Raw genomic sequence first — 25,958 nt, forward strand, 5'->3', positions numbered from 1 at the left:
TTAAAACCAAGCAGGTCTGTATTTTATTAGGGTCTGTATCAGGCCTGTATCAAGAAGTTCAGTATTACAAACTTTAAAAAAATAAAATTAAATTTGAAACTAAATACATCTTTAACATTTATTTCTCCCTCAATTGGCAGAAAAGGCTGTTCATCAACAGTTCTGAATTCTGCTGCAGTTGTAATATCAGCTAAATCCCATCTTTTATGCTGCAGTTAATAAACAGAAGGGTATTTTTATAGCAAGGTATCTAGATAGAATAAACCAGGTCTCCTTAACTTTGCCTCGCATGAACAGTGGTTCTTATCATCTTCCTTTCAGGAGAGAGAATAGCACACCTACCTGTTGGCCTGCAGGCCTGATTTTCAAGCTTGCTCCCCTACCTTGTAACCCCAAATCCTTGGTTTAGGCTTCTCCCTCTTCAGTAAGCTAAGGAGAGCAGGGCGTGTGACTTTGGCAGGATAAAGTCTAGAATTTCTGCAGGAATTTGAGGACGAGGTCCTGCAGCTTCACCCTAAGTGACTCATCATTCTCACACATGATGTGCGTCGAATCTTCTTCAATGCGGATTAGAGTTTCCACATCCTGGAATAGCACCAGATGTCCTTTCGGGGTATCTTCCACTTTGATGTCGCTGAAGCCATGCTGTAGCCACCATGGGCAAGGGGAAAAAAAAAACAATCCGCCCAAAATAGGAGCTATTTAAAACCTCTATCTGATAAGCATCTGGTTAATATTTGTCTGTGCCATATGTTCTTTAGGAATATAAGTTATACCTTTATATATGTATTAGACAAATCACGTTTCTTTTTCTTTGTCCTACTTGCTGAGTCCAAGAATTCAGTATTCTCTATCACAGCCTTATCAATTTTACATCCTTCAAGTGTGCTAGCAAAGAACTCAACTATTTTGTTGCTTTTCCTGGTTGGCACATGGCTGGCTAGAAGATTTGGCACTTGCAGTCCAATATATCTGGAAGATGGGGTGGCACCACACTGGGAAAGGCTGCTTTTATTATTTTTTTAAAGGAGCAGAACCCTGGGTAATGCTATGCAAACTGATGTGGTTCGATACTCAATGGCTCCTGCTCAATTATGTGAGACAAGGTAAGCAACGAATACGTTAAAATTGCCTCTTTCTTTTAGAAATGAGGCTCAGAAAGGATAAGGTTAATAAACCATGACCTTCATGGCACTGATGGAATTCTTAGTAGAGTAGTGAAATAAACGCTTTAAAAATAAACGCTGATCATAGGACCGGCTACTTAGCATTAGATGCTTAGCCAATCTACCAATCTTTCTCTATTAGTATTCCCTTTTACCTTTTCCAGAGTCTGTACCAGTTGGTCTACTGGGATAGAACCACTTAGGAGAGGTTTGGTAGGCTTGAGTTCCGGCACATCATCTGTTACTCTCTTCCTCTTTTTGCCAGGCTGAGGCTGGGGAAGTTTTGGTGGGAGCTACCAATAAAAGATTGCAGATGAAAAAGATAAAGAGCGTGTACGTAGCTAAAGCTCTACATTAGGGGTGTCAAACTCGCGCCATCATGGCGGTATCACGTGATGTATCAGGACTTTAAACCGGGCGGGGGGGGCAACGTGTGACACATCTGGCCCGCAGGCCATGAGTTTGACACCCCTGCTCAACATGAAAGCCTCAATATTCTGCATGTCTCAAGCGGCCAGGGAATAGATACCTTCAACTCTTCAGTCAATGCAGCCAACCAAGCACAGGGGAATCAACCTCTTATGGGTGGTCAAGTCATTTAATCAAGATGGCAATGTCCATCAAGTATAATCTATAGAGGTCTTAAGGCATAAGTATTTATGGGCCATATAAAAACAAGCAGTGGGCAAGATTTGGCTCATACATATTGTTTCCTTCTCCTTGTCTTCCTTTTGTTTTTCCTTCTTTCCCGCTGCCTATTCTTTCTCTTAATCCTCCCTACACCATTCTGTCCAATCTGTGTTATCTTTCTTTCAAAGAAGCATCCAGTTAATTATTGACTTGTTTTAATTGAATATGAGCAATCCACTGCTTCATTATACACTACCATTGTTTTAAAGTACTGTTTTATCTATCAATTTTGCCCAGACTTCCCCCCACACTGCCTTTTTTTGCACAATAACAGTATAAGACGGATATACATATCTAAAAACAAATACATTTATCATATAAGTTGGAGACAGAGTTCCACAGCAATATAGGAGCTAAAGAAATCATTTGGATGATCTAAAATAAAAAAGGAAGACGGGTCAGACCAGGGAGAGTTCCAAAAAGAATCCCAGGTGTTGGCTAGACTGGGAAATCAACACATTTTCATGTGAAAAAACTCCCCACTTTTCTAGAAAAGTGAGATGAACATCAATCAAAAAGCTAAAAAAAATAAAAGCTAAAACTTTCCCTGTCCGGTCATGTCTGATTCTAAGGCCCAGTGCTCATCTCTGTTTCTTGGCCAAGGGAGCCAGCATTGTCCAAAGACAATTTCCATGGTCATGTGGCCAGCATGGCTATACACCAAAGGCACACAGAACACGGTTTCCTTCCCACCAAAGTGTTACCTATTAATCTACTTCCATCTGCATGCTTTTGGACTGCTAGGTGGGCAGGAACTAGGGCAGGAATGGGAGCTCACCCTGCTGTGCAGAGCTTGGGTTTCAAACCTGCGCTGTCAGCTCTCCATATGACAAGCACGGTATCTTTAACCATTGGGTCATCACACTCCTATGAACAAGGCAAATCTTTGTGCCCACTTCCCCCCAGCTTTCATGCATGTTCCCCTCAGCGTTAGTCATATCATACCTGGAGTACATGCTTGTTGTCTTTAGTGTGCAAAACAGCACTAACAGTTGCCAAGGAAATTCCTGGTTTCATCTCGGTGGGTACCAGTGAATCTGCAAGCTGAAGCAAAGAGGAGTTAAAAATAAGCAGAAACTTTTTCCTTAATAGAGAAAAAAATTAGCACAGCTAGCCTGGTAGTTTAGAAAGAAAAATACTGAACATGAATACAATACAACTGTCTTTCTCAACACAATATCCTTCAAATGTTTGGAGATACAATTCTCAATGTTCCCCAGTTAGCATGGCCAATTGCATCAGGTTTCTAAAATCATGTGTGACATGGTGAAAGGGGTCAGAAGGAAATATTATTTTCTTCCTCATAGCTTAGGACTTGTGCAATGGGTCAACAGAACTAATTAGCAGTTCTGTATAATCAATATAAGCAGCTAAAGAGAAATAGATTCTCATATCTTTGAAACTAGTTAAAAGTACAGTGATGACCCCTGGTTCAGTTGGCCTTAAAGTATAGACTTTACTAGAATATAGGGCTTCCTAATTGGAAATTCTAGGCATCTCTGATCTAATAGGTCTTCAAACTTACAATAGATGGATATTACAGAATACATTAATTATATTACTATAATAAATTTAATTAATATATTAAACCTTCATGGTCAGAGGCAATATGTCCGAAAATATTCCAGTGGGGTACCTGTCTTCAAGTCAGTGCTCTTCAACACTTTTGTAAGAGACTTAGAGGAGCTAAATGAGGTGCTAAGTAAATGTACAAATTACACAAAGCTGTGGGGTTGGGATTGTTTATACTTTCAAAGAGATACTCAAGATTGAAAAGGATCTTGATGGACTTGAATGTTGGGCCCTATTCAACAAATTGCTTCAATGTAAGAAATGTTAGGTTCTGCATTTTGGTAAGAAAAACTAGATTCACAACTACAAAATAAGTGATAGTTGGCTTGGCAATAGTACTTGTGAAAAGGAACTAGGTGTCCTGGCAGATCATAGATGAAGCACGATCCAATGGTGTGTAGCTAAAGAGCCAAAGAAATCCTGGATTGCATCAAAAGAGTTCTAATATAGAAATGTAATCTATGATGTGTCGGTCAGGCTGTCACTAGAATATTGTGTCTAGTTTTTGTTCGCACAATACAAGAAGGATGATGAGGGTCTGGAAAGATTCAGAGAAGATCAACGAAGGCAGTGAGACGCTTCAAAGCTAAATCCTATCAACTGGGTTTAAAATGAACTGGGCATGTTTAGCATGGAGAAGAGCAGGCTAAAGGGAGACTTGATAGCAGTCTTCTTGGATTTGAAGGACTGTCATAGGGGAGAAGATGTGAATTTATTTTTGGTAGTGTCCAAGGGTAGAACAAGAACCAATGGCAGAAACCTTGTAGGAAGAGATTCAAGTGTATAATAAAAAAGAAAGTCTTAACTATCAGAGCTATGAAACAGTGAAAAAGTGAAATAGTCTTTGCCCTGAATTGTGGGTACTTCGTTACTAGAGTCCCAAAGGTGCTTTTTCAAGAGGCAATGGGACTTTCTAGTTTTTCTTTGAAGACGTTTCTCATCCAGTTTCCCCTTGAAAAAGGACTTTTGGGACAACCATGACATTGATGATTAAGAGTCTCCATGAACATTACTAGAGGTTTTGAAACAAAGTCTGGATAATATTTGGGATCATTTGAGGATTCCTGCTCCAGGAAGGGAGTTAGATTGGAAGATCTTCAAATCTTTCCAATCCATGATTCTATGAAATAACCTTTGCTAGGGAGATGTTGCTTTCCTGCTCTATTTGTGGATTTCCTGAGATAAGAAGGTTGGCCAAACTGGGCACAAAGGGACTGTTGAATTGAAACATCCCCTTTCTGACTAAATTACTGCAACAAGTACTTTGTTGGAACACCTGAATGACTAGGTTGAGGAATGAGCTTTCTGGAGAAAATGTATGTGGTCATTAAGAGCCGGTTTCAATTTGATAGTACATCTATCAAGCAATCTTTTTAATTCAGCTTACCTTGCTAACCTTTTTGTTGAATCTATCTGAGTCTCCGCTATTTACAGATTCCTGCAGCTATGCTATGCATTACAAATCACATTAGTATTCAAACTATGTATAAGAAGAAAATAAAAAACACCTTCCTGATAGTATCATAAAAATGTGATGGTCCTAAACAGCAGCTGTGATGACTGTCTTCAATAAAAATATGATGTGCCTCAGGGTCTCCAACACACTTACACCCCAATAAATAAATCTATTAACAGCCAGGAAAAATCCTCCCTAAAGCAAGGAGAGTAAAAGACAGTTGGCTTCTTGCTATATTTTATTTATATGGGCTGAGTTTTATTTATATATTAGATCAACAGATAGAAGACAAATTTACCTTAGTTGCATGACTTTCTACTAATCTTCACTTTTGCCATTCCTATTGCCTATCCAACATGATAAAGGGAGAAAGAGAACATGGGCCACTAAAATATGGAGCTTGATAATATTGGCCACGTGGATTAGAAGCTCTAAGGCACTGACTGCTGCCTTTTATATGCCACTATGGAATATCGTTAAGGAGCTGGACCTTAAGGCCTAGTAGTTTTTCCTTGGCAACTGAAACTCACTGTGAAATTTGGGCCAATAACTCTCTCCTGGTCCAGCTTACCTCTCAGTGGTTGTTCTGGAGAAAACTGGGAAGAGGAAGAATTATATAGGTTGCCTTGAGTTCCTGGACAAAAGATTGGATAGATATCCAATCATAAATACAAAACAAATAAGTAAACAACCAACCTTATAAAGGAGAATATATATAGCTCAAGGTTGAAATGAGGGGTCCTTGGTACTCTCTGAGCTTGGTTGTTTTCTTGCAGATGTTTCATTTCCCATTCTTCAGTTGTTACCTAGTTTGGGTAATGAAACATCTGCAAGAAAACAACCAAACTCAGAGACCATCAAAGTCTCAATAACCAACTTTCTTCTCCGCTAGCATTAGAAAGAAGTTTCCTGTTTCCTGTTTTTAAGAATGAAAATAAAAAAACCCAAGTTGATTAGAGTTCTCGCTAATCATCTACTACGCCACTTAAGGCAGAAAACATCTGGGGCTACAAAATAACCTTTCCCCCACTACCAAGAAAATTGTCTTGAGATGACCCATTCTGCACTTTGGAAAAGCTTAGTGCACATGCCTCATTCCATGTTCCAGAGACTGAAAGTGAACTCTGGGTCTCCTGAGAGCTACAACTTCTTTTCCTGGGAGAGGACATGCTGTGTTGATAGTGAATGTTAAAGAGAAATTGAGGGAGAGAGGAGGAGTGAAGAGATCTTTCATTAAGGCAAATTTGAACCATTTAGTTCAGTGGATTCAGTCAAAAGCAGCTGAATCCAGTCTCAGGAAGCTTAGCAGGCATGATTACCTCTTTGCTTTTATTATTGAAGGCAGGAAGTGGGTGGTGGGAAGGTTTTTCATTTAACAGCTTTTCATCCTGGATGTCACTGAAGCCATTTTGGTGCTAGAGGAGCTGTAACGAGCCTCAGGGGGTTTCTTAAAACATTTAAGAAACGAAGTTGGGAGCTGTCTTCACCTATTTGCAGAATTCTCCTAAACTCATAGAAGTTAATTTCCCAAGGACACATTTTAAAGGACTGATGTCAAAGAAGGCAGATCCAGAACCGCAGACCGCGTTAGAACAGGGGTCCCCAACCACCGGTCCCCGGACCGGGAGCGGTCCGTGGATCATTTTTTACCGGGCTATAAAGCTTGGGCGCTGCCATCTTGTTTCAACGGCACTTCCGGTTTTTCGGTTGCTTCTGGGTTTTTGGTTGGAAAGTGCTTTCGGGTTTTCAGTTGGAAAGCGGCGTTTGGGTGCTCGTGCCTTAGTTTCGTCGAAGGGGGGGGGGCGGCTTTGAACGAAGAGCCGTCCTGATGGCGGTGGAGTCTTGCGTTACTCAGGTACCGGTCCATAGAAGAATAAACAATCGTGAAACTGGTCCCTGGTTCAAAAAAGGTTGGGGGCCACTGCATCAGAAGGCAAAGAGATTACCGCCTTTAAATTATGGTGCACTCACCAGAGCTCTTCCTGTCTTACTATAGGGACTCAATGCCGCTGCACTTCCATGTGTGGCAAATCCAGCATTACAGCCTTAGCCAGAAGCCTTTATATTTCTTGTGAGCCATACTGCTTTTAATGCAAGGTTAGGGGACATTATATCCCCCGGAAGTGGAAGTTATACACCCTGGCCAGCTCTATTTAAAGACTGCACTAGGTCAACGGGAGCTAAGAGACAAATAAAGAACTCCAGTGTCCTCCAGCCAGCACAGCCCATGGCTGGGACTGCAAAATGTGGTGATAACTCTAGAGAAGCAAGGCTGGCATTCCCAGCTGCTGATTTCTTTGACATTCGGGTTTTTTTTTTAAAAAAAAAAGACTTACCATAGAGGTATTAACAAATCATGTACATTCAGCTTTTTGGCAAAAAAAAAGGATGAAAGAAACAGGTCTGCTAAATATTTTGTCATCAGCACATATTTGGCTAGGCGGGAGGTGGGGAGCGTCAGGGATCACAGAAATCACAAAGAACCTAGTATTGAGGAGAAATTTTAAGTAAACTTGAGTGGGAAAGGGACAGTATTTGCTGTACTTAAGATCTAAACCAGGGGTGTTAAACTCGCGGCCCATGGGCCGGATGCATCGCGCGCTGGCCATGCCCACGCCCAGTTTACCGAAAGGGGAAAAAGTCACGATAATGTCACGTGACAATGCGAGTTTGACACCCCCGATCCAAACAAATGAGAAATCGTCCTTGGATTTAACCCCAGAGACATTAGAATCTTTCAAGCAAATTGAAATCAAAAGATTTGAGAATTAAGTGCGCAAACACGAATCATGATCCAGAGAAACCTGACAGAATCCTTATCCGTGGGGCAACTTTATTCAACACGCTGCCGCCACCACCAATCACTATGATGTTGTAGCTTAGCAGAATCTGATAAATATTCCCACTTTAAGAGCGCATGGAGAAGCTGCAACTGGAGCAATCCTTTCCCCACTTAAAAGACACTCCTGGACTCCAGCTGCTGCTCAGGCTAATGGGTTCTTGGCAAATCAGAGCTCCCTCTTCAACTCAATGGGGGTGTCTGGAGGGGGCGGCAGGAGGGATGGGGGAAAATCAGTATTTGTTCGGGAAGCAGCTTAATTGTACACACCAGGGTGGCTTGTGGCTTTGTGCTGAGTTTTACATTCTGTACTAAATGGTGATGCTTTGAGCTGCACTAAAGAGGGAGGTTCTTACCACCTTAGGTGGTTCTTTCTAAAATGCTCGGCTTGCAATAAAGGTTTTCCATGTTTCAGAAGAAAACGCATCCTTTTCTTTCAGGAGCACCTGTTGTATTTGAGGCTTTCAACAAGGCTGGATGCATGACTTGACCCCCCCTATCACCAATGCACACCCCAATGTATTAATGTGCCCCGCTACTGTGAGTAACAAATTATATAGAGGAAGGGCTCCCTCTTCAGGCTTTGATGCGCTCAACTGATGGGAAGAAATGGATGCGAATTGGCAGATGGTGATACCAGGCACCTGGGATGCAAGAATGGGGACCAAAACTGGCTGTGACTGGCAGAAATGGGTACCAGAGGAACCGAAACTAACACTGGGCTTTGGATCACAGAGAAGCTATCTATTTTATAACACATTTATATTCTGCCCTTGAAAAACACAGACACAGACACACACACACAACCCAATAAGTGGTAATCAAGTCTCTGCAATCCAGAACAACGTATCAATTCTACAGCACACTAGCCTTGAAAATTTTCTTGCATACTCTCCCATTATTCCTGCTCAACCGCTAGTTGAAGAAAAGACCACACACTCAGGGTTTCAGTCCTATATCAAACATAAATGTACGTGGAAAATCCGATGGCCTGGATACAAAATCCAGGAAGGGCTTTGTTGAATCAGACAAAAGCCTCCTGAGTCCAGTAGCACTTTCTTTCCAGCAGCATGGATAGAGATTGGTTAGGAGGATAATAGCTCTCCTTTGTTTTGTCTCCCCAGTGTCCAATATCCTGAAAATGTAAGTTCCTAGGAGACCGACTGATTTAACCATGATGGAAAATGGAAGCATTTCTGAGAAATAATGCTAGCCCCAAAGACATAAGAGTAGAAACATTAGATTTTCAATACTTGAATATCCAGGAGTTCGATCCTGACTGGCTCAAGGTTGACTCAGCCTTCCATCCTTCCAAGGTTGGTAAAATAAGGACCCAAATTGTTGGGAGGCAATATGCTGACTTTGTAAACTACTTAGAGAGGGCTGTAAAGCACTGTGAAGCAATGTATAAGTCTAAGTGTTATTGCTATATATCCCACAAATATTAGAAAACATGGTCCTTTTTAAAAACACACACACACACACACACATTGTACCAAATAAAAAATATATGTATCACAGACAGGGTAGTCAGATGCCCATACAGAATGAAATATAGAAGCCAGCCCCCTTGTCTGTCTCTATCCTGCTTGTCATTTCTTAAGTGTAGAATATGCCCTTCAGTGTTTTCAGCTTTTCCAAAATACACATGTCCTCCATTTATATCGAAGTATCAGTTCTCATTTATAAACTCCCATCAAATTCAAGTGTTATTGGATGCATCTTTTAAACAGAAGCCCAGAATATTGTATCTTATACTGTACCTTAGCAGTGAAGCAAATGCAATCTAAATGTATCTTAAACAAGCATAATTTGTCTCATTCATATTAGAGGCAACAATCAACGTGGAACACCACGAAGGACAACTATATTATAGGAAAAACAGCAGTTGTGAATCCCAACACTACTCCCAAAACACAGAGTCCTAAGGCATGCAAGAGGACACAGAACTCTGATCCATGGAAGTGGGTGTAACTGGAAGAATGGAATAGCACACCTCTAAACAAGACTTCAATCCTGGCAATCAACTAATAAAAGAACACAAGCAGGTTTCAAAAGAACTTCAAACCAATACCCAGGAAAGGGAATAACTTATTTATCTACAATTTGTTGTGCAAAATAGAGTTCAATAGCAAAGCTAATAGGGACCCTAATCAGAAAAGCTGGAAGAAATTAAACAAAATATTGATATTTTCTTTCACCTCAATTAAAACTGGACAATATGTTCAATATTTCTGTATATATCCTGTAAGAGAGAGGTCTTTTATTTTATTTTAATTTTTGGCTGATCGCTATGCTTGGAATGTTGACATTGTGCCTAGGATGTTATAGCTGCCATAACAAATGAGCTAGGCCATTGACGGAATGACTAGCCATGATCACGTAGCTAGTCTCCAAACAAACCATCCTGGTGGGACTGGTCATTGCAAGGGCAGCAAGAAAATTAGCCAAAGGAACATTGGTACATGTAGCCAACACACTGGTAATCTTAAGGTGGAATCTATCACAAAACTAAATCAGAGCACTGATACAAGTAACCCAGTTTTGCTTACTAGAATGGAAAGGTTCTAGAAAGTTTGCTAGAAGAGAAAGACTACAACATACACCAGTTAGTATGTCAATAAACAACAACTAGGTGCTGTATTCATGCACTTCACCTATTATGTCAGAGGTCTCCATAGCTGGCTGGAGAATTCTGGGAGTTGAAGTCCACAAGTCTTAAAGTTGCCAAGTTTGGGGACCCCTGCATTACGTCAAGGTCTTTCAATCCCTCTCCCCAAACAATCCTGAAGAGATCTCTTATCAGTCCCCCACTTCCTTCATGAGCCCACCTTTCATTCCTCACCTCTGGGGTGATTTCAATCTTCTCATAGCGGCGTTTGAATGGAAGAGTTAGCACCTCTGCTCTACGGTAGGACATGGGTGGAGGCATGCAGTCAACCATTAAATCTGTGCGATGGGATTGGGTTGGAGGAGGCTGAGTATATTGCTCAGGACAAACCACATGGAGAGGCTGTTAAGAAAAAAAAGAAAAGCACTCTTGAGATTTTCAGTAAGTTATACAGTGGTTTCAAAGTGTGAAAATAAGTTTTTTTCACACAGGTTTTCCAATATAAATTAATTAAAAGTATGTGCTATCCAACTGCCAATGACTCCATATACAGTTTGTACACTGCATGTAAAAGGAGCGGCTATTTCCAAGGCTTTGCATAATAAAACTTACCAGAAACTAAAAAAAATAAATAAAATAGCACGTCAGGGAGAAAATGTCCAGCTCAGCCTGCTTTCTACTTGGTAACGAATAAAATAAAATAATAAAATAGAACACATTTGCCCCCGTCCCCATCCCGAGAGAGTGCCAGCCTACAAATTTAAGATAGATTCAACCATTACAGGACCATAAGACCAGGCCTTAGTCTTCTGACAGAAAAGCTATTTATTCTGGGAAGATTTGCAGATGGGTGAATTTCAAATCCCAGAGTTTTTCAGCTTACGGGATTATTACTGAGAATTCTTGGAGGGAATGTCCATGAATCTGGAGAATGCCTTGTTTGGAGAAAACTAGAAAAAGTTAATTATACTGAAAAACTGAAAGCAATGGTAGCTTGTCTCAAGCCTTCAGATCATTTCGTGTAAGGTTTATATTACAGTTAAATCTGAAGTACAGCATTAGGCAATGCAAATGTAGATATGTTGTAAATTATACCACTTATAGTATGACACCATTACACAAATGATACCAAAATTACATCATTTAGATAATGATGTCATTATACAAATAACATAAATGGACACCAATCATGCCATTATGCAACTTCCAACTGAATTTTGTCCATTGTATGCAGCTCTCTTTCAGTTGAGATGTGGAAAACTGGGGTTTTATTGTACTATTACAACTCTGGTAAGATGTTAGGCTGCAAGGAATATAATATTTAAAATGTGCAGCTCTCTCATAGTGACTGCCTAAATTCTGGGGGGCCCTGCGGGCTATACTAACACGATGATGCCAAGTGGGTGAGAACAAGTCACATAGACTTTTCTTTATGGTTGGTTTTTTTTTTCTCTCAACTGCTGTTAAAATTATTTTAGAACTTATCATGTTGCATGTGTTCCTCATCTCAAAATGGCAATCAGCCACATGGTTGATTTTGGACAATTGCACTGACAAACATAAATCATAAGGAGCCCTAGAGGGCTGGAAAAACGGGGTCAGAGCAACCTAGGTTGGAGGTTGGAATGTTTTCTGCTTTTGTAATACAAGTCTGTATTACACAAGGACAAATGTCAGTTGCACGCTCAACAAAACTTCACATAATGCAATCTGGCAAAAATCCAGTTTCTAAAAAGATATTAGCCTCTTTGGAAGACTTCAAATATAGTCAGTGATGATGTTTTGGATTTTCTTCACTGAGAAATAAATTGGCATAAAGAATATTTCTAGGCACATCTGCAAGAGCAGAGGTTTTCATTAAAACGATGAAACAACACTGGGCCATTGCAACACAAACTCTACCACAAGAACACATTTACAAAGGGATGAGATTTGTGTCCTGGTGGTGTGGCACTGCTTCCATCATTTCTCCATGCTTGATTCTCCCCACCACCACCTCCACTCCCCCTTCATCACCACCCCCGGATGCCTCAGTTCTATCATATATAGCAGAATAAATTTTGGAGGCAGCCGTACTTGGGTAAAGTATAATTTGGACTTGCAGTAAGCAAATTAAGACAAGTAAATTTGATTACCTGTACTTCTTTGAGTAGTTTGGACACCTGGATAAAATTCAGCCTGGTATCTATAGGACAATAGATGCACTTCATGGCCAGTGGCTGGTAGGGGGCCAATGCATCCAGATAAGAGAAATCAGGCTCTGTAAACAGGAGAGGAAACAGGAATAAAGAAAGAAAGAAGTCTAGTGTTTAATATTATGCCGAAACTTTGTCAAACTACACACTCCTCTATAGGACTGGGGACTTTGGTTTAAAAGCAGGGACTACATGGCTTGGGGACATCTTAATGATCAAGATTTCAAGTCCTGAGACAAAGAGGATGCATAGAATAAACAAAGGCAAGACAATTAAAGAGGAGTATAAGAATCAATTTTGTGTAGTAGCTAAAGGCACTGAGGTAGATAGCAGGAGACAGAGAGTTCTAATTCCACTTTATGCATTAAGCTAGTTGGGTGATTTAGGGCCAGTCAGTCTCATTCAGCATGGGAAGAAGATAAGGGCAACCCACTTCTGAAAATGTTGTTAAGAAAATTCAGTGAGGGTCACCAGGAATCAGGAAGTTTGACTGAAAGACATCACAAAGAAAGAAGGCCGGTGACAAGGAAAAGGAGAAAGAGCTGGCTTATTACCCAAAGCCTTTGTTGATCTAAACACTCCACATTCTGATATTTGAATACAGACACAAGAGGGAAGAAACCACATTGGTACCGACTGGATGGCTGTGTCTGCTAGCATCAATTTTTTTCCCATAATGCTATGGCAGGATCTTTGGAGAAATTTACATTTAGAGATTCCCGCATATTTGCTCAAGGATTTTACTAGCCATTTCTTTATTATGAATCTATTGACTCTCCAACACATTATTTTAAGTAACTTAATTTTTCCCTTCCTGCCCTTACCAACTCGTCATAGGCTCCTGATTTGAATTAAATCACTTTGACAGAAGGATTCAACAGGGGCAAGTTTTAGCCAATATATCTACCTCCCGAAATTTTCAAAACAGTCCACTAGCAGTACAACTCTTCCCATTAAGAATTGAAGTTTCATGTCATCTGGCTTTTACAACAGCTTTATAATTGAAGTTGCCATCTGATCCATCATTCTTCTCCAACATGGTGCCTTCCAGATACTTTGGGTTACATTTCTCATCATCCATATGAGAAGAGACAAGGTGGGGAAATGTATTGGATACACTGATTCTCGGGCAATTCCTACCAAATTTTATGGGACCTGAGGCTGAGTAACCAAATAGGATTGTCCCATAATAGTTGGGCCTGAAAATTGGATTACCATCAGATTTACATACAGCATAAGATCTACTTTCACCATAGCACTTGTCTAAAAAGTAAGGAGGTGTATAACACTATAAAAATAGGGCTTCTACTGTATCTTCAAATTTAACATAAATAAAGATGTGTTCTTATTCAAGGACTTCAAGGGAAGAGATACCTAGTTCGGCTCATTCCTCCCTTATCTGTTGACATCCCTCAATATGACATAATGAATCACAATTCCCATTACCAACACATCATAAGAAAGATACCACGGTGGCGAAGGCTAATCTAGTTATTTTCAGATAATCAATAGAAAATTATATCAATTAGTCTTGTGTAGAACAGCAGTGGCAATTCATCTAGAAGAACGATCACTTCCTTCCTACTGGAAATTTAATCAAGAGTTCATTCTGCAATAAGGAAACTGAATGTAAAGGGAAGTACTCCTCAAAGTACTTCCCCATCTTTGAAAGAAAATGAGGATATGGTAGAAAGCAGTATTTCTTCATAGCTTTCCAACATATAAATAGAAAGTTGTGGGCTTTAGCCCAAAATATTTTTCCAAAGTTACTTGAGCAGCCCTGTTTCAACTTCAGTATTAAGTTACGTGAACTGAAGTAGCACATCTTTTCTCTGAGTCATAGCAAAAAACTAAAGTCCTGTGGGAAAATCCAAAATGGCCAGGCTGTCTGGGACAGTTCCCACATATCTAGACATAACTACAGACAAGATGTTTTAAGTAAAGCAGAAAAAACAATTTCTGAGAACCCTCATTGGGCATTTAACTGGCTAATGTACTGGACAGATTTATTTTTGGTCTCATCCAGCAAACCTACTTTTTCTTGAACACGCTGTCACAAAACAATGATTTGTGGGTCTGCCCTTGGAGATGGTTCTAAAGTGTCCCTTTTAACCAGAAGGATGCCTACATTTTAATTAATTATTCAAACTTAATCAAATTCAGAAGAATTTTATTAACTGCTCATTTCCTTTCAGGCCCAATTAAAACTGTTGCTCTCTATTTTTAAGGCCCCATTTACTTTCCATAATGATAAAATGTCTGTGGAAAACCATATTGGCTTTTATTGGAAGTGAAGTCTCTGTGGGCTTGGTAAAAAATGATGCATTCAAGTCTGTAAATTACTTACCCAGGTCCATACGTTAGAAATACAGCTCTGTTTTGCTACTAATTATGCTAGAAATCATACCTGTAAATATAACAGTGTTGAGACTGGATTTCCCCCACAGTTCCATGAAATGCACCACATCGCCAAACCGAAGCGAGGGATGACCAGTGAATACCACACAAGGCTGCTTGAAGTCATTACTAAAATCTCCATGGATGCTGGGGTAATGCTTCAGTTTGTTTGACTGGATGAGCTGGTATTCAGAAGGAAGAAGGTGGTTATTTGCCTTTTTCTTTAATAATTATTTTGAAGACACATTTCAGTGACAGTTAAACCTGCCATTCTACCCTCCAGCCTCTGTCCCCAGAGCAGAGGTGGTATTCAGCAGGTTCTGACTAGTTCTGGAGAACCAGTAGCAGAAATTTTGAGTAGTTCAGAGAACTGGCAAATACCACCTCTGACTGGCCCCGCCCCTCTGACTGCCGCCCGAGTCCCAGCTGATTGGCTGGCTCTTCATTTGTTGTCCTGCACAGGAGAACGGAGCTGGAAATCTCTTAGTGGGGAGGGAATGGATATTTAACAGTACCCTTCCCCTGCCACGCCCACCAAGCCAAGCCACACCACACACACCAAGCCACACCCACAGAACCGGTAATAAAAGATTTTGAATCCCAGGGGGTAAAAATGGAATTTGGTCCTGCTTTTTAGTTTTCTGGCTAAGATCATGTGGTTGTAATGTCTGTTCTTACAAGATTTAGTTTATAAATAAAGTAATGTAGCAATATTGTGGGCTATACATTCCATGGCTCCAAGAGAGAGAGAGAGAGAGAGAACAGCTCCCAAGTCAAACATGGTTCTCCTCTTCAGAGCATTTCTTCCAACAATGGAACCTGGAGGGTCAGCAGGCAATTCTGGGAGATGAATTCCTTTGGAGGAATGTCATCTCCAGAGAGCAGAGATAGAGGGCTCTGTAAGCAAGTCTTGCCCCAGCCCCCAAAGTGAAGAGTTTTGCCTTGGTGTTGCTAATGGACATTTTCCTTGACAAGACAAGAACGACTGATAATAATGCATTAAATAATGCTTGCAGACTTCTAAAAACATATTCAGTTTCTTCTTTTTTCCCCATTGATGGGAGGAAAAGCAGCAGCTTCAAGGATACCTTTTACACTGTATTGACCAAAATCTCCAGAGGCTGGAGATGGAAAAACAAAAACCCCAAACAAAAACCAAATACATTTTCTAAGCTTAAATTGCAGCATTAAAAACAAGGGCATTCTCCAACAGCTTGCTTTTTCTTTCATATGAAGTGGATGCAGTTTGGAAGGTCAATAAGCCCAGGTGTAAACTGCAGAAATCTATGAGGCTACTCTTTTTTAAACAACATCAAGGAAACATATATAGTAAGCCATTTTGCCTTTATTTGAGTTGGCAGTTCCAAGCCAGTCTTCTCCCACTTTCACAACTGGTAAGGAAGGAGCTGTAGTGGACCTCCTCTACTTCCCAAGCTTCCCTCACATAGCTTACAGCCTAAAAGGCCTTCCATTATAGCCTATAACTGTTACAATAAATTATGAAGCCCTGGTATTTATGGGTTTAGGCACAAGAGACAGGGCACAAGAGACATCTACTAAAAAAGGCAACTGCATTGGTTTGGTGGCTGCAGTGCCTCAGACAGAAAGTCCATACAGAGAGTGGTAAGGACAACCGAGAAGATTATAGGAAGAAGCTCGCTTCCTGTCATTCAGGATACTGCTTATAAGTGCTATGTGCTTAGAGCTCAAAGCATTGTTAGAGACCCCACACACCCACATCATGGTCTGTTTCTGTGGTTCCCCTCTGGGAAGTATTTCTAGCAGGGCTACCAGATGAAATTTAATTTAAATTAAATTAAAACTAAATAGCTTAACAAGCTTATATATGCACTGTCATTCTAATTAATAATTTTGCAGTTGGAAGGGCAGGTCACAGCCTAGGAACAGGATCCAATAGTCCTATTCAGCTAAAGAAGGTATCTCCATCCTTTCTCATTTTAAATTAATGAAATGGAAGCTCTGCACATTTAGGGAAACCAACTTACCTCTGCATGAGGAAAGGGAGGTTCTGGTAGGTATACTTTTGTCTGCTTGTTGTGACATAACCTAGAGTTGAAAGGAGAGAGCAAAACAATCCAGAATTATAAGCCTGTCTGGTCACACACAGCAAGTAACTGCTGCCACCTACTGCCCAGCCCTTCAGGCAAAGTTTGGTGGCAGCAACAGCCAAATAGTTAAATAAATCTGGAACCTTCTCTAGGATCCCGCTGGAATAGAGGAACAAGAAAACATCTGGGAGTGCTTTGAAAACTAACAATGTAATCACAGTATATCCCTTCAAGGGCATCAGTCTTGAACATTTATGTCATAATAAATCTGTATGTCTTGAAAGGATTAAAATGACTCAGATGCTTCCTCTTAACAGATTATTTATAGAGGAATTGCATCTATAGAAGAAAGAGACATCAGCCACTATGGTTTGGGGAAAGAATTTCTGGGAGCTATCTGGTGGACTACCAGTTCACTACCTGGCTTTCTTTCAGGAATCTTCATGGATCAAAAGTCAAGAGGATGATTGCTGAAATAGAACTGACATTGTCTGAATCCACCACATGGATTATATGTGAATAATAAATAAGACACACAGCATTTTTCTACAACCGCTGGCTCAGAAAAAATATGAAATACTTCTGAATATACAGAACAAGGGGAGACAGCCTACTGCCTGAGTTGCTCCCTTTTATACGTTCCTAAAGACACTGGAATAGGTGGGCTCAAACTTCTGGATGGAGGATGTTTAAAGACAAAACCCTAAAGGCTTAAAACTCCACTTCACCCCTCCCCAAAGAGCCCTGAATGCCCCCTCCCCAAGCCCCATTCCTCAGAAACGTATTAAAAAAAAATGAAGTGAACCTCTTTGCTGATAAACAGAAGCTACTGCTACCTACCATTCGGCAAAGATCTGGGAAAACTCAAGAGAGCTGTTTGCCACAGGTGAAATGAAGTAGAAGAGGATGTTGGAAAGGCCAGCAGAATCAATGTACTGATAGAGACACTCCAAAAGATCATAGATCACTCCAGAGGGATAGCAAGGGACCAGCACGTTTCCCCCATTTCGAACTGTAAGAGCTTAACAAAGACACAAGGCAATAAAAAAAATAAGATATACGGTTCAATAGTGTCCAATTAAGAAAAGTCACAAACATGGCCTAATGGAGGCAGCTGTCCCTGTGGTTTCTCCTCAACATGAAGATATTGAAGTATATTGTTTCTGAACACAAGAGGTTTCATTAATTGGCAATGAAGCAAACAAGCATTGGCAAACTCCTCTGAATTTAGAAACGTCCGTTATGTCCACAATTATTAAGTCAAAACCATTTTTCATACATTTTCCAGGAATTGTGGAAAGTGCCCTCTTTTCTGGGAACAGAACCAGTGCTTCATGCTGGTCCATTTCATTAACAATACTAGAGTTCTGTATTTATTCATTTTTTTGATTTATATATTAGTAATCCTGAAAACTATTTTTACCGATAGCTGTTCAGATGTTTTCAGAAGCCTTCATGCCTATACCACACTTCTATATTCTATGCTTGGCTACTCCCAAGATTTCAAGCCTGCATAAACTAAGGTTATCTCTTTGTTTATTAGTTAATTAAAGCATCCAATTCAGTAATGGGATTCTACCTTAGTCTCTACCGGTTCGTTGGGTGATTGCGCATGCGCGCCTCCCTAACACGTGCCTCCCAACAAGCCAATCAGCTGAGGGGATAACAGATAATCAGAGTAGGAAGGGATCTGATAGGACACCTAGTCCAACCCCCTGCCCAAGTGGAAGACCCTACACCATTTCTGACAAATGGCAGTCCAATCTCTTCTCAAGTGATGGTGCTCCCACAACTTCCAAGGGCAAGCTGTTCCATTGGTTGATTGTTCTCACTGTCAGAAAGTTTCTCCTTATTTCCAGGTTAAATCTCTCCTTGTTCAGTTTCCATCCATTATTCCTTGTCTGGCCTATAGGCACTTTAGAAAATAGACTGTCCCCTTCCTCTCTGTGGCAGCCCCTCAAATATTGGAAGACCTCTATCATGTCTCCCCTGGTCCTTCTCTTCACTAGACTAGCCAAGCCCAGTTCCTGTAACCGTTCTTCATATGCCTTAGTCTCCAGTCCCCTAATCATCCTGCTTGTTCTTCTCTGTACTTTTTCTAGTGTCTCAACATCTTTTTTATAATGTGATGACCCAAACTGGATGCAGTACTCTAGGTGTGGTCTTACTAAGGCTTTATAGAGTGGTATTAGTATCTCACTTGATCTCGATTGTATCCCTCTGTTAATGCAACTTAGGATTGCATTAGCCTTTTTGGCTGATACTGTACACTGCTGGCTCATATTTATCTGGTTGTCATATTTAGCTGGATGAAGAAACAAAAAGCTAGAAGCGACCCTCCTACCCTCCCATGTGCTTTTCAGTGTTTTATTCTCTCAGCTGATGTCCAGGCTTTTTTCCCCTTCTCTCAGCTGATCAGAGGTACTTTTTTTAAACTACCTGTTTGGCTGAACTGGTCTGAACCGGTAGCATACCACCACTGATCCAATTTTTCTCCTCAAAACAAGGGTTCTCTTGAAGAAGTCACAATAAAAACAGAATCTTACAATAAAAGTAACAAACAACCTCCCTCCCCCCCTTTTTCCTGTAAAAGGTGCAGAAAACAGTATAACTAAAACAGCTGGTTAATAAAAACAAAGTTATAAATCAGGGGTTGTTGACTTTTGAGGCCACTGGGAACATAAAATAATTTTGAGAGTATGTTATAGACCTATTATGGCTGTCATGAGAGGCAGAATCAGACATAAAATACCGCATGGCGTGTATATTTCCAGAGAAAGCAATAGGCAATTATTTTCCTTTCTCAGGATGGCTCCAATATAAATAAAGATGGTGCTTGAGTTTGAGGGTCTTGCTTTGTAGCTTGCTAGCTTTTCATTTACTTTTTTGTAACTAAAAAGGTTTTTAAAAATAGAATCAAGTGCCCAACACTTGCCTATGGAGAGGCCTTTGATTATTGCAGCTCTTGTAGGCACTATACAGGTGTACTCGAGATTGTAAGTCAAAATAGATAAAAGGTCTGGGAAAATTAGTTTTTAACATGGGGCTATCTAGTATAGTAAAATTCTGAGTTATAGGTGGCAGCCTTCTTAGCGAAGTATCTTTTGGCTTTAGAGAAAGTGAACCTATTCAAGATTCTCCAGGACAGGATGGATATATAAGGGGTCTTCCTATTCCAGTTTAGAGTTGCTGCAGTAATAATCCCTTTCTAAGTGTTAGTGCATTTTTGTTTTCACAGTTATTCTTTGGCTTCCATTTCTGGCTTCATCCTTGTCTCTGTCTCTGGTTTATTTCTTAGATAAGGAATAAATGAGGCATGTTTGCATACAACTTGATTTTTTTGGCAAAAAATGACGTAAATCATGGTGATATAACCGTAGGATGCTACAAATGGTGGTCAATGTGGGCTGGTTACTAAGCACTTGAAATATGGTTATATGACTGGGAGGGGGCTGTTGGAACTTTGGAATGTGTTCTTTTAGGGAGAGTGTCCATCGTAACTTCAAGCAGTTGCTAAGCAACTGGTTGTAAGTTAAGGATTACTTATATATAACATTATGTGTGACCATTCATATAGCAATTCACGTAAGAGTTTTAGGAATGACATGTCTGGGCTGCAAAAATCTAAATGACCACAAGGTGGCAAATTAATCTTCTGGAGGTTTGCAGTCTAATTGTAAGTAAAGCAATTGTTATGTGTATCTATGTACCAGCAAAGCCATCACATAACTTAATGCAGGGATCTCAAATTTTTGGTTGGTGCACTGCACAGAGGCCTCTAAATCTGTTTCTATGGCTTCAAAAACACTTCGTAGGAATTAAGGAAATGCCCAGCAATAGCAGGCACAAAGCACTACATAGACACAGAGGTTAAGTCATGAGAAGCACTCCAGGAGCTAGAAAGAAATGTGATGGTGGCTCAACTCAGTCCAAACCCAGAGGTCTCCTGTGATCTGACTGAGGCTTCATGAGACCATAATTAAGCACACACTTTGTCCAAACAACTCTTGTTTTATTTCAATGCTGGGAATTATGTTCATTCCCAGCCTGTAATGAGTCCCAAACAATTTCTTGAGATAAGCACCCACTTTTATCTCCTTTGATTTGCTGCTGACAACTAAAGTGCCAAATTAACTGTAAAAAGCCAAATGAAATAGAGCTTCAAGGTTTAATCTGAACAGAGCGAATGACTTTCCTTCCTGCAAAGGTTTCTCCACCTTTGCACTTCCTTTATACCTTATGAGAGGGGCACTCACCTCCAAGCCTTACTCCCGAGTTGCCCATTTTGTCTTAGCAGCTCTTGCCATCTGACAGCTCTGTGCAAAAGTGCACTGGGAATAGGCTCCCCTTGTTCCTCTGCCTTGTTGCTGCCAGATTCTGGAGGCTCCGGAGTCAGCACATAACTCCCAGATGGTCCTGGCCCCATCTCTGTGCTGGATGCAGGACCCTCATCTGAGTCCTCCCCAGATTCCCAGAATGGTCCCTGTTCTTCCTCACTGTCCGATTCTGCTGCCGTCTACACAGGCTGCCGGCGAACCACAACATCCTGGTTCGCTGGGCCACATAGTCAGGGTCTGAAACCTTTCGCATTTCAAAAATCCTTGCCTGATCTTGTCCTCCATGGCACAGCTATACAGGTGGCCCTGGGCTCTCTGGCCAATGGGAGGGAGAAACATAGAATAATAGGATTGGAAGAGACCTTGGAAATCTTGCAGTCCAACCGCCTGTTCAAGCAAGAGACGGTATAATGTTCCAGACAAATGGTTGTCCAGTCTGTTCTCCAAAGCCTTCAATGATGGAGCACCAACATCTTTTGGAGGTAAGCCATTCCCCTAATTAATTGTTTTCACTATCAGGAAAGTTCTCCTTAGTTCTAGGTTGGATCTCTCTTTAACGATCTTTTACCTTTACCTTTTGTCCTGCTCTCAGGCACTTTGGAGAATAGGTTGAGCTGTCTTCTCTGTGACAGCCCCTCAAATCCCGGAAGACTGCTATCATATCACGCTTAGTCCTTCTTTTCAATAGACTAGACATACCTAAGGCTTGGACAGGGAACATGGGATGAGATCCTGGGACTGCTTGAGAGACGCACATGAAATAACTTAAAGAAATGCTCTCTGCTGGGAAAGACAGCAAGCAAGCAAAATATCTCTGCCGGTCAAAGGGAGCGAGGGAAGAAATCAGCCAGGGAGAAAAGAGGAGGAAGCAAAGAAGAACAAGACTGAAGCAAAGAAAGTTCTCTGTTCAATAAAGAGAGAGAAGCCAAAGAAAAGCAGGGTTAGGACTGATCTTGCTGAGACATTTTCCTTTGATTCTATCATCCTACACATAATTTTTCAAGTTCATTGAATATTTGGAGATTTTAAAAAATGCCAGTAAAGTAGCCAAAGTGAAATGATTCCTTTGCACCCCTGCTTAAAAGTCTAGCTTTTTTAAAAAAAGTACTAAGTGTTTAATGGCATTCTATTTATTTTCTTCACTTCTGACTCACCTGGTATGAAAAGACTTTAGCGTTACATCCCTTTTAGGCTAATAAACTCATCCTTACGCAGCGCTTGCAACAAGACCCTCTGCCTTAAAGCCCATAATAAAATATCTTGCCAGGAGAGGGCAGCAGAGTTCCAGAAAGCTATTTTGACTAAAAGAAACACAAGCCAGGAAACAGGTCCTGGTACTGGAACAGTACAAGTAGAGGCACACGTATATGTGCACACATGTACATAGATATCCTTCAAAGGACAAAAACTGTAGGGCGGATTAAACTGTGCAAGTGTCATCACGCTGGCTTTCCAGCAACTGCAGCCCAAACATGTAAAATAATTAGTAACTCATATAAAGGAAAGGGTTGTGAGGTTCCTGGAATGAAATAATTCTCATAGCTAGCAGGAAGGTAGAGCCAAGGGCTCCTTTAGACTGTCATCATCATTGCCCATGAGCTCGACTGAGAACATTGTTGGGTTTGATAGGGCTACGTTGGGACAAGATGCTCCGAAAAATGTAACTGCAAATGAGTTGATAGATGGTGTCAAAATTCTATAGAAGACAACATAATCCTGATTACAACCATGGACCAATCAAAAAGCAAGGAACATCTTGGATGAGAAGCAGACAAATGAGGAAAGTAATCCAATGCACACCTATGCATTATAGGGTAAAGGATACCTGAAATACACGACTCTCTATAAGGAATCCAATCACAGGAACGCATCTGAGAACATCCCAAAGGTGCTTTGTTGCAAGAGGAAACTGGACTTTCTTGTTGTTCTTTGAAGACGTTTCACTTCTCATCCAAGAAGCTTCTTCAGCTCTGACTGGATGATGGGGAATGGAAGGATTTCCATTCCTCCAAATGGCCTCAACGACTCTCTAGAAGAATGCAAATGTCCAGCTGTCTGTAAGGAATATAAATCCATCCATTCCCCACCATCCAGTCAGAACTAAAAAAGCTTCTTGGACAAGAAGCGAAACCAGTCCAGTTGCCTCTTGAAAAAAGCACCTTTGGGACAACCATGACCTGGATGACTGAGAATCTCCATAGACATCTCACAACATGCGTAGAGGACCAGGATAGTGCAGAGCTTATTCAGTCCTTTCAGAGCGGAGCTGAACTGGGAACTGGAACTACAACAGTTTGGTGTAGTGGTAAAGGTGCTGGACTAGAAACCAGGAGACTGTGAATTCTAGTTCCGATTTAAATAGAGCTGGCTGAGTGAGTTGGGACCAGGGGTGAAATTCAACAACCTCACATCACCTTGGGAGAGGTGGTAGGGACGATGTGAATCGGTTGGCCCTGCCCACACCCACCCGCCTTCTTCCTTTTAGAGACTGAGTCCCACCAAGCTACGCCCACCAAGCCACGCCCACAGAGCCGGTAGGGAAAAATTTTGAATTTCACCCCTCAGCCCAATTCATCTCCCAGTGGTAGGGCAGAAAATAGGAGGGAGAAGTATCATGTAGATATCACCTGGAGTTGTATAAGGTGGCATAATAACAACAATTACAATTAAAAGTCAACAGACAAAGTGAAAGTGAACAGAATCACACCAGATCTAAGTAGGATTGGCATCCTAAACAAAAAAAATATATTTCATAACGCTTCCCACTTAGAAGATCTAATTATATTTGTTATTATTTTAGTAACTTTATTTTCTTGCAAGTTGCTGTGACACCGTTTGATAAAACAGGCCAGAAAACTGGGCAAGTAAAATGCTTCTCCCCTCCCAACCACATGGACTATTTCAGGCAAGCTGGGAAATTATACTGTTTGCACCCGTGACATTGTACAGCTCAACAATTATCAGTTTTGTCGACAGTGAAAATTAATTTGCTAGCGAATTCTAAATTTGTAATCACAGCTGCGGTGATACCTATCTATAAACCAAGAGAGAGAGAGAGAGAGAGAGGGAAAAAAAGAAAGAAAATAAATGAAGTCCATACCAATTTTATAAATGGAAATTATAGGGAATTGTTGATAAGTTTGGTTGTCCTTGCCAAAGGTTGTTAACAATCAACAGAGAATACAATTTCTTTATGTAAATGGAGACAAGGGTCCATAATAAAAACAATTACTCAAAAGCCATTGCTTAAATAAAGAAAAGCCAGTCTGGACTATGTATGTTGTGCATAATAATACCATTATGAGAAATATGGTATTAATTAATTAAATTGTAATTAAAATACATACATACCTTCATATGCATAAACATATAAAATCCAAGGACAAACTCTAAAATAGACTTAAGAATGTTTTAATAGAATTGAAATGATGAGATTCACACATTTTCCATTCTGGTTCAATTACAGCTCCCTTTCCTCACTAGGGAAGAACAGATTACTTTGCTTCACCAAACATTTTATCCTGGACAGTCTCCTTTAGTGTATCCTGCTGCTTCCATCCAAATTTTACAGCTACCTATACCTATTTTTATGTCCTAAATCATAATGGGAGAGGGTGAGAATAATAGCAGAAATAAAAACCAAACCCTAACATGAGAAACCAACCCAAATTCTAGTAGGGAAATATGCTCTTGAAAAAGCTTCCTCCCCTAAGGCTACCAAAGTCCCTCCGTTGTTGCGTGCTGGGAGTTCATACAGGAATAATCCACTGCAACTACCAGTTCTCTACCCACTAACAACTCTTCCGCTCTCCTCCCTTCCTTTCCCTTCCCCTCTCCTCCCTTCCCCTCACCTCCCTTCCCTTCCTTTTCCCTTCCCTTCTCCTTCCTCTTCCCTGTATGTATCAAACATAATCAGCTCTTCTGGAAAGTTGCTAGCATGTGAAATTCCATCTCCTTCCCCAAACCTTGAACTTTTCAGAAAAAAGTAAGGATGGGAAATGAGTTGCCTGAGTGCATTGGAAGCATTCTGAAGTGCTATCCTCAGCATATTCTTGGGAGTAATAATGCAGTGGTCCCCAACCTTTTTTGTACCAGGGACCAGTTTCACGATTATTCATTCTTTGCGGCCCAGTACAAAATGATCCACGGACCGGTACCGGCATCAGCATGCATGACCAAGGCAAGGCGAGCCGAGCGACCGGCCAGCCAGCCGTCCCCCGCTTCTCCCCACCACCTTCAACTCCTCCTTTGTACCTTCTCGCGGTCGATGGGCTTTTCGGACTCTTTCTTAATCTCCTCCTGAGTAACACGAGACTCCACCGCCATCGGGATGGCTCTTTGTTCGAAGCTGCCCCCCCTTCGACAAAACAAAGGCGCGAGGATTCCTTCAGCACTCAAATGCCGCTTTCCAACCGACAACCGACAAGCTCACCCGGAAGCACTTTCTCAAGTGCCGTTGAAACAAGATGGTGGCACCCAAGCAAAGTAGGCCCTACTTTCATTCTTTGCGGCCTGGTACAAAATGATCCACAGACTGGTACTGGTCCGGGGCCTGGTGGTTGGGGAACCCTGTAATAATGTATCAAGGGCAGATTTGGAGCAACTGCCCCTTCTCGTGGTCACTCA

At 40.9% G+C, this 25,958-nt stretch overlaps 1 protein-coding gene across 2 annotated transcripts in view; it reads right to left on the reverse strand.

The window, feature by feature from the left end:
* Positions 1–25,958, reverse strand: part of INTS9 (integrator complex subunit 9) — a 71,376-nt gene continuing 45,418 nt past the window's right edge. For both annotated transcript variants that reach the window (XM_026715998.2, XM_087929927.1), the window contains 8 exons: positions 17,836–18,016; positions 16,933–16,993; positions 14,937–15,108; positions 12,470–12,594; positions 10,569–10,736; positions 2,802–2,900; positions 1,322–1,459; positions 1–645 (listed from right to left, as the gene is read on the reverse strand). In XM_026715998.2, the coding sequence (XP_026571783.1) occupies positions 469–645; positions 1,322–1,459; positions 2,802–2,900; positions 10,569–10,736; positions 12,470–12,594; positions 14,937–15,108; positions 16,933–16,993; positions 17,836–18,016 (1,121 nt within the window). In that variant the 3' untranslated portion in view covers positions 1–468. The remainder of the gene's footprint in view (positions 646–1,321; positions 1,460–2,801; positions 2,901–10,568; positions 10,737–12,469; positions 12,595–14,936; positions 15,109–16,932; positions 16,994–17,835; positions 18,017–25,958) is intronic.

This window comes from Pseudonaja textilis, chromosome 1, assembly GCF_049901715.1.
Source record: "Pseudonaja textilis isolate UNSWEBS1 chromosome 1, rPseTex1.2, whole genome shotgun sequence".
Taxonomy (NCBI): domain Eukaryota; kingdom Metazoa; phylum Chordata; class Lepidosauria; order Squamata; family Elapidae; genus Pseudonaja; species Pseudonaja textilis.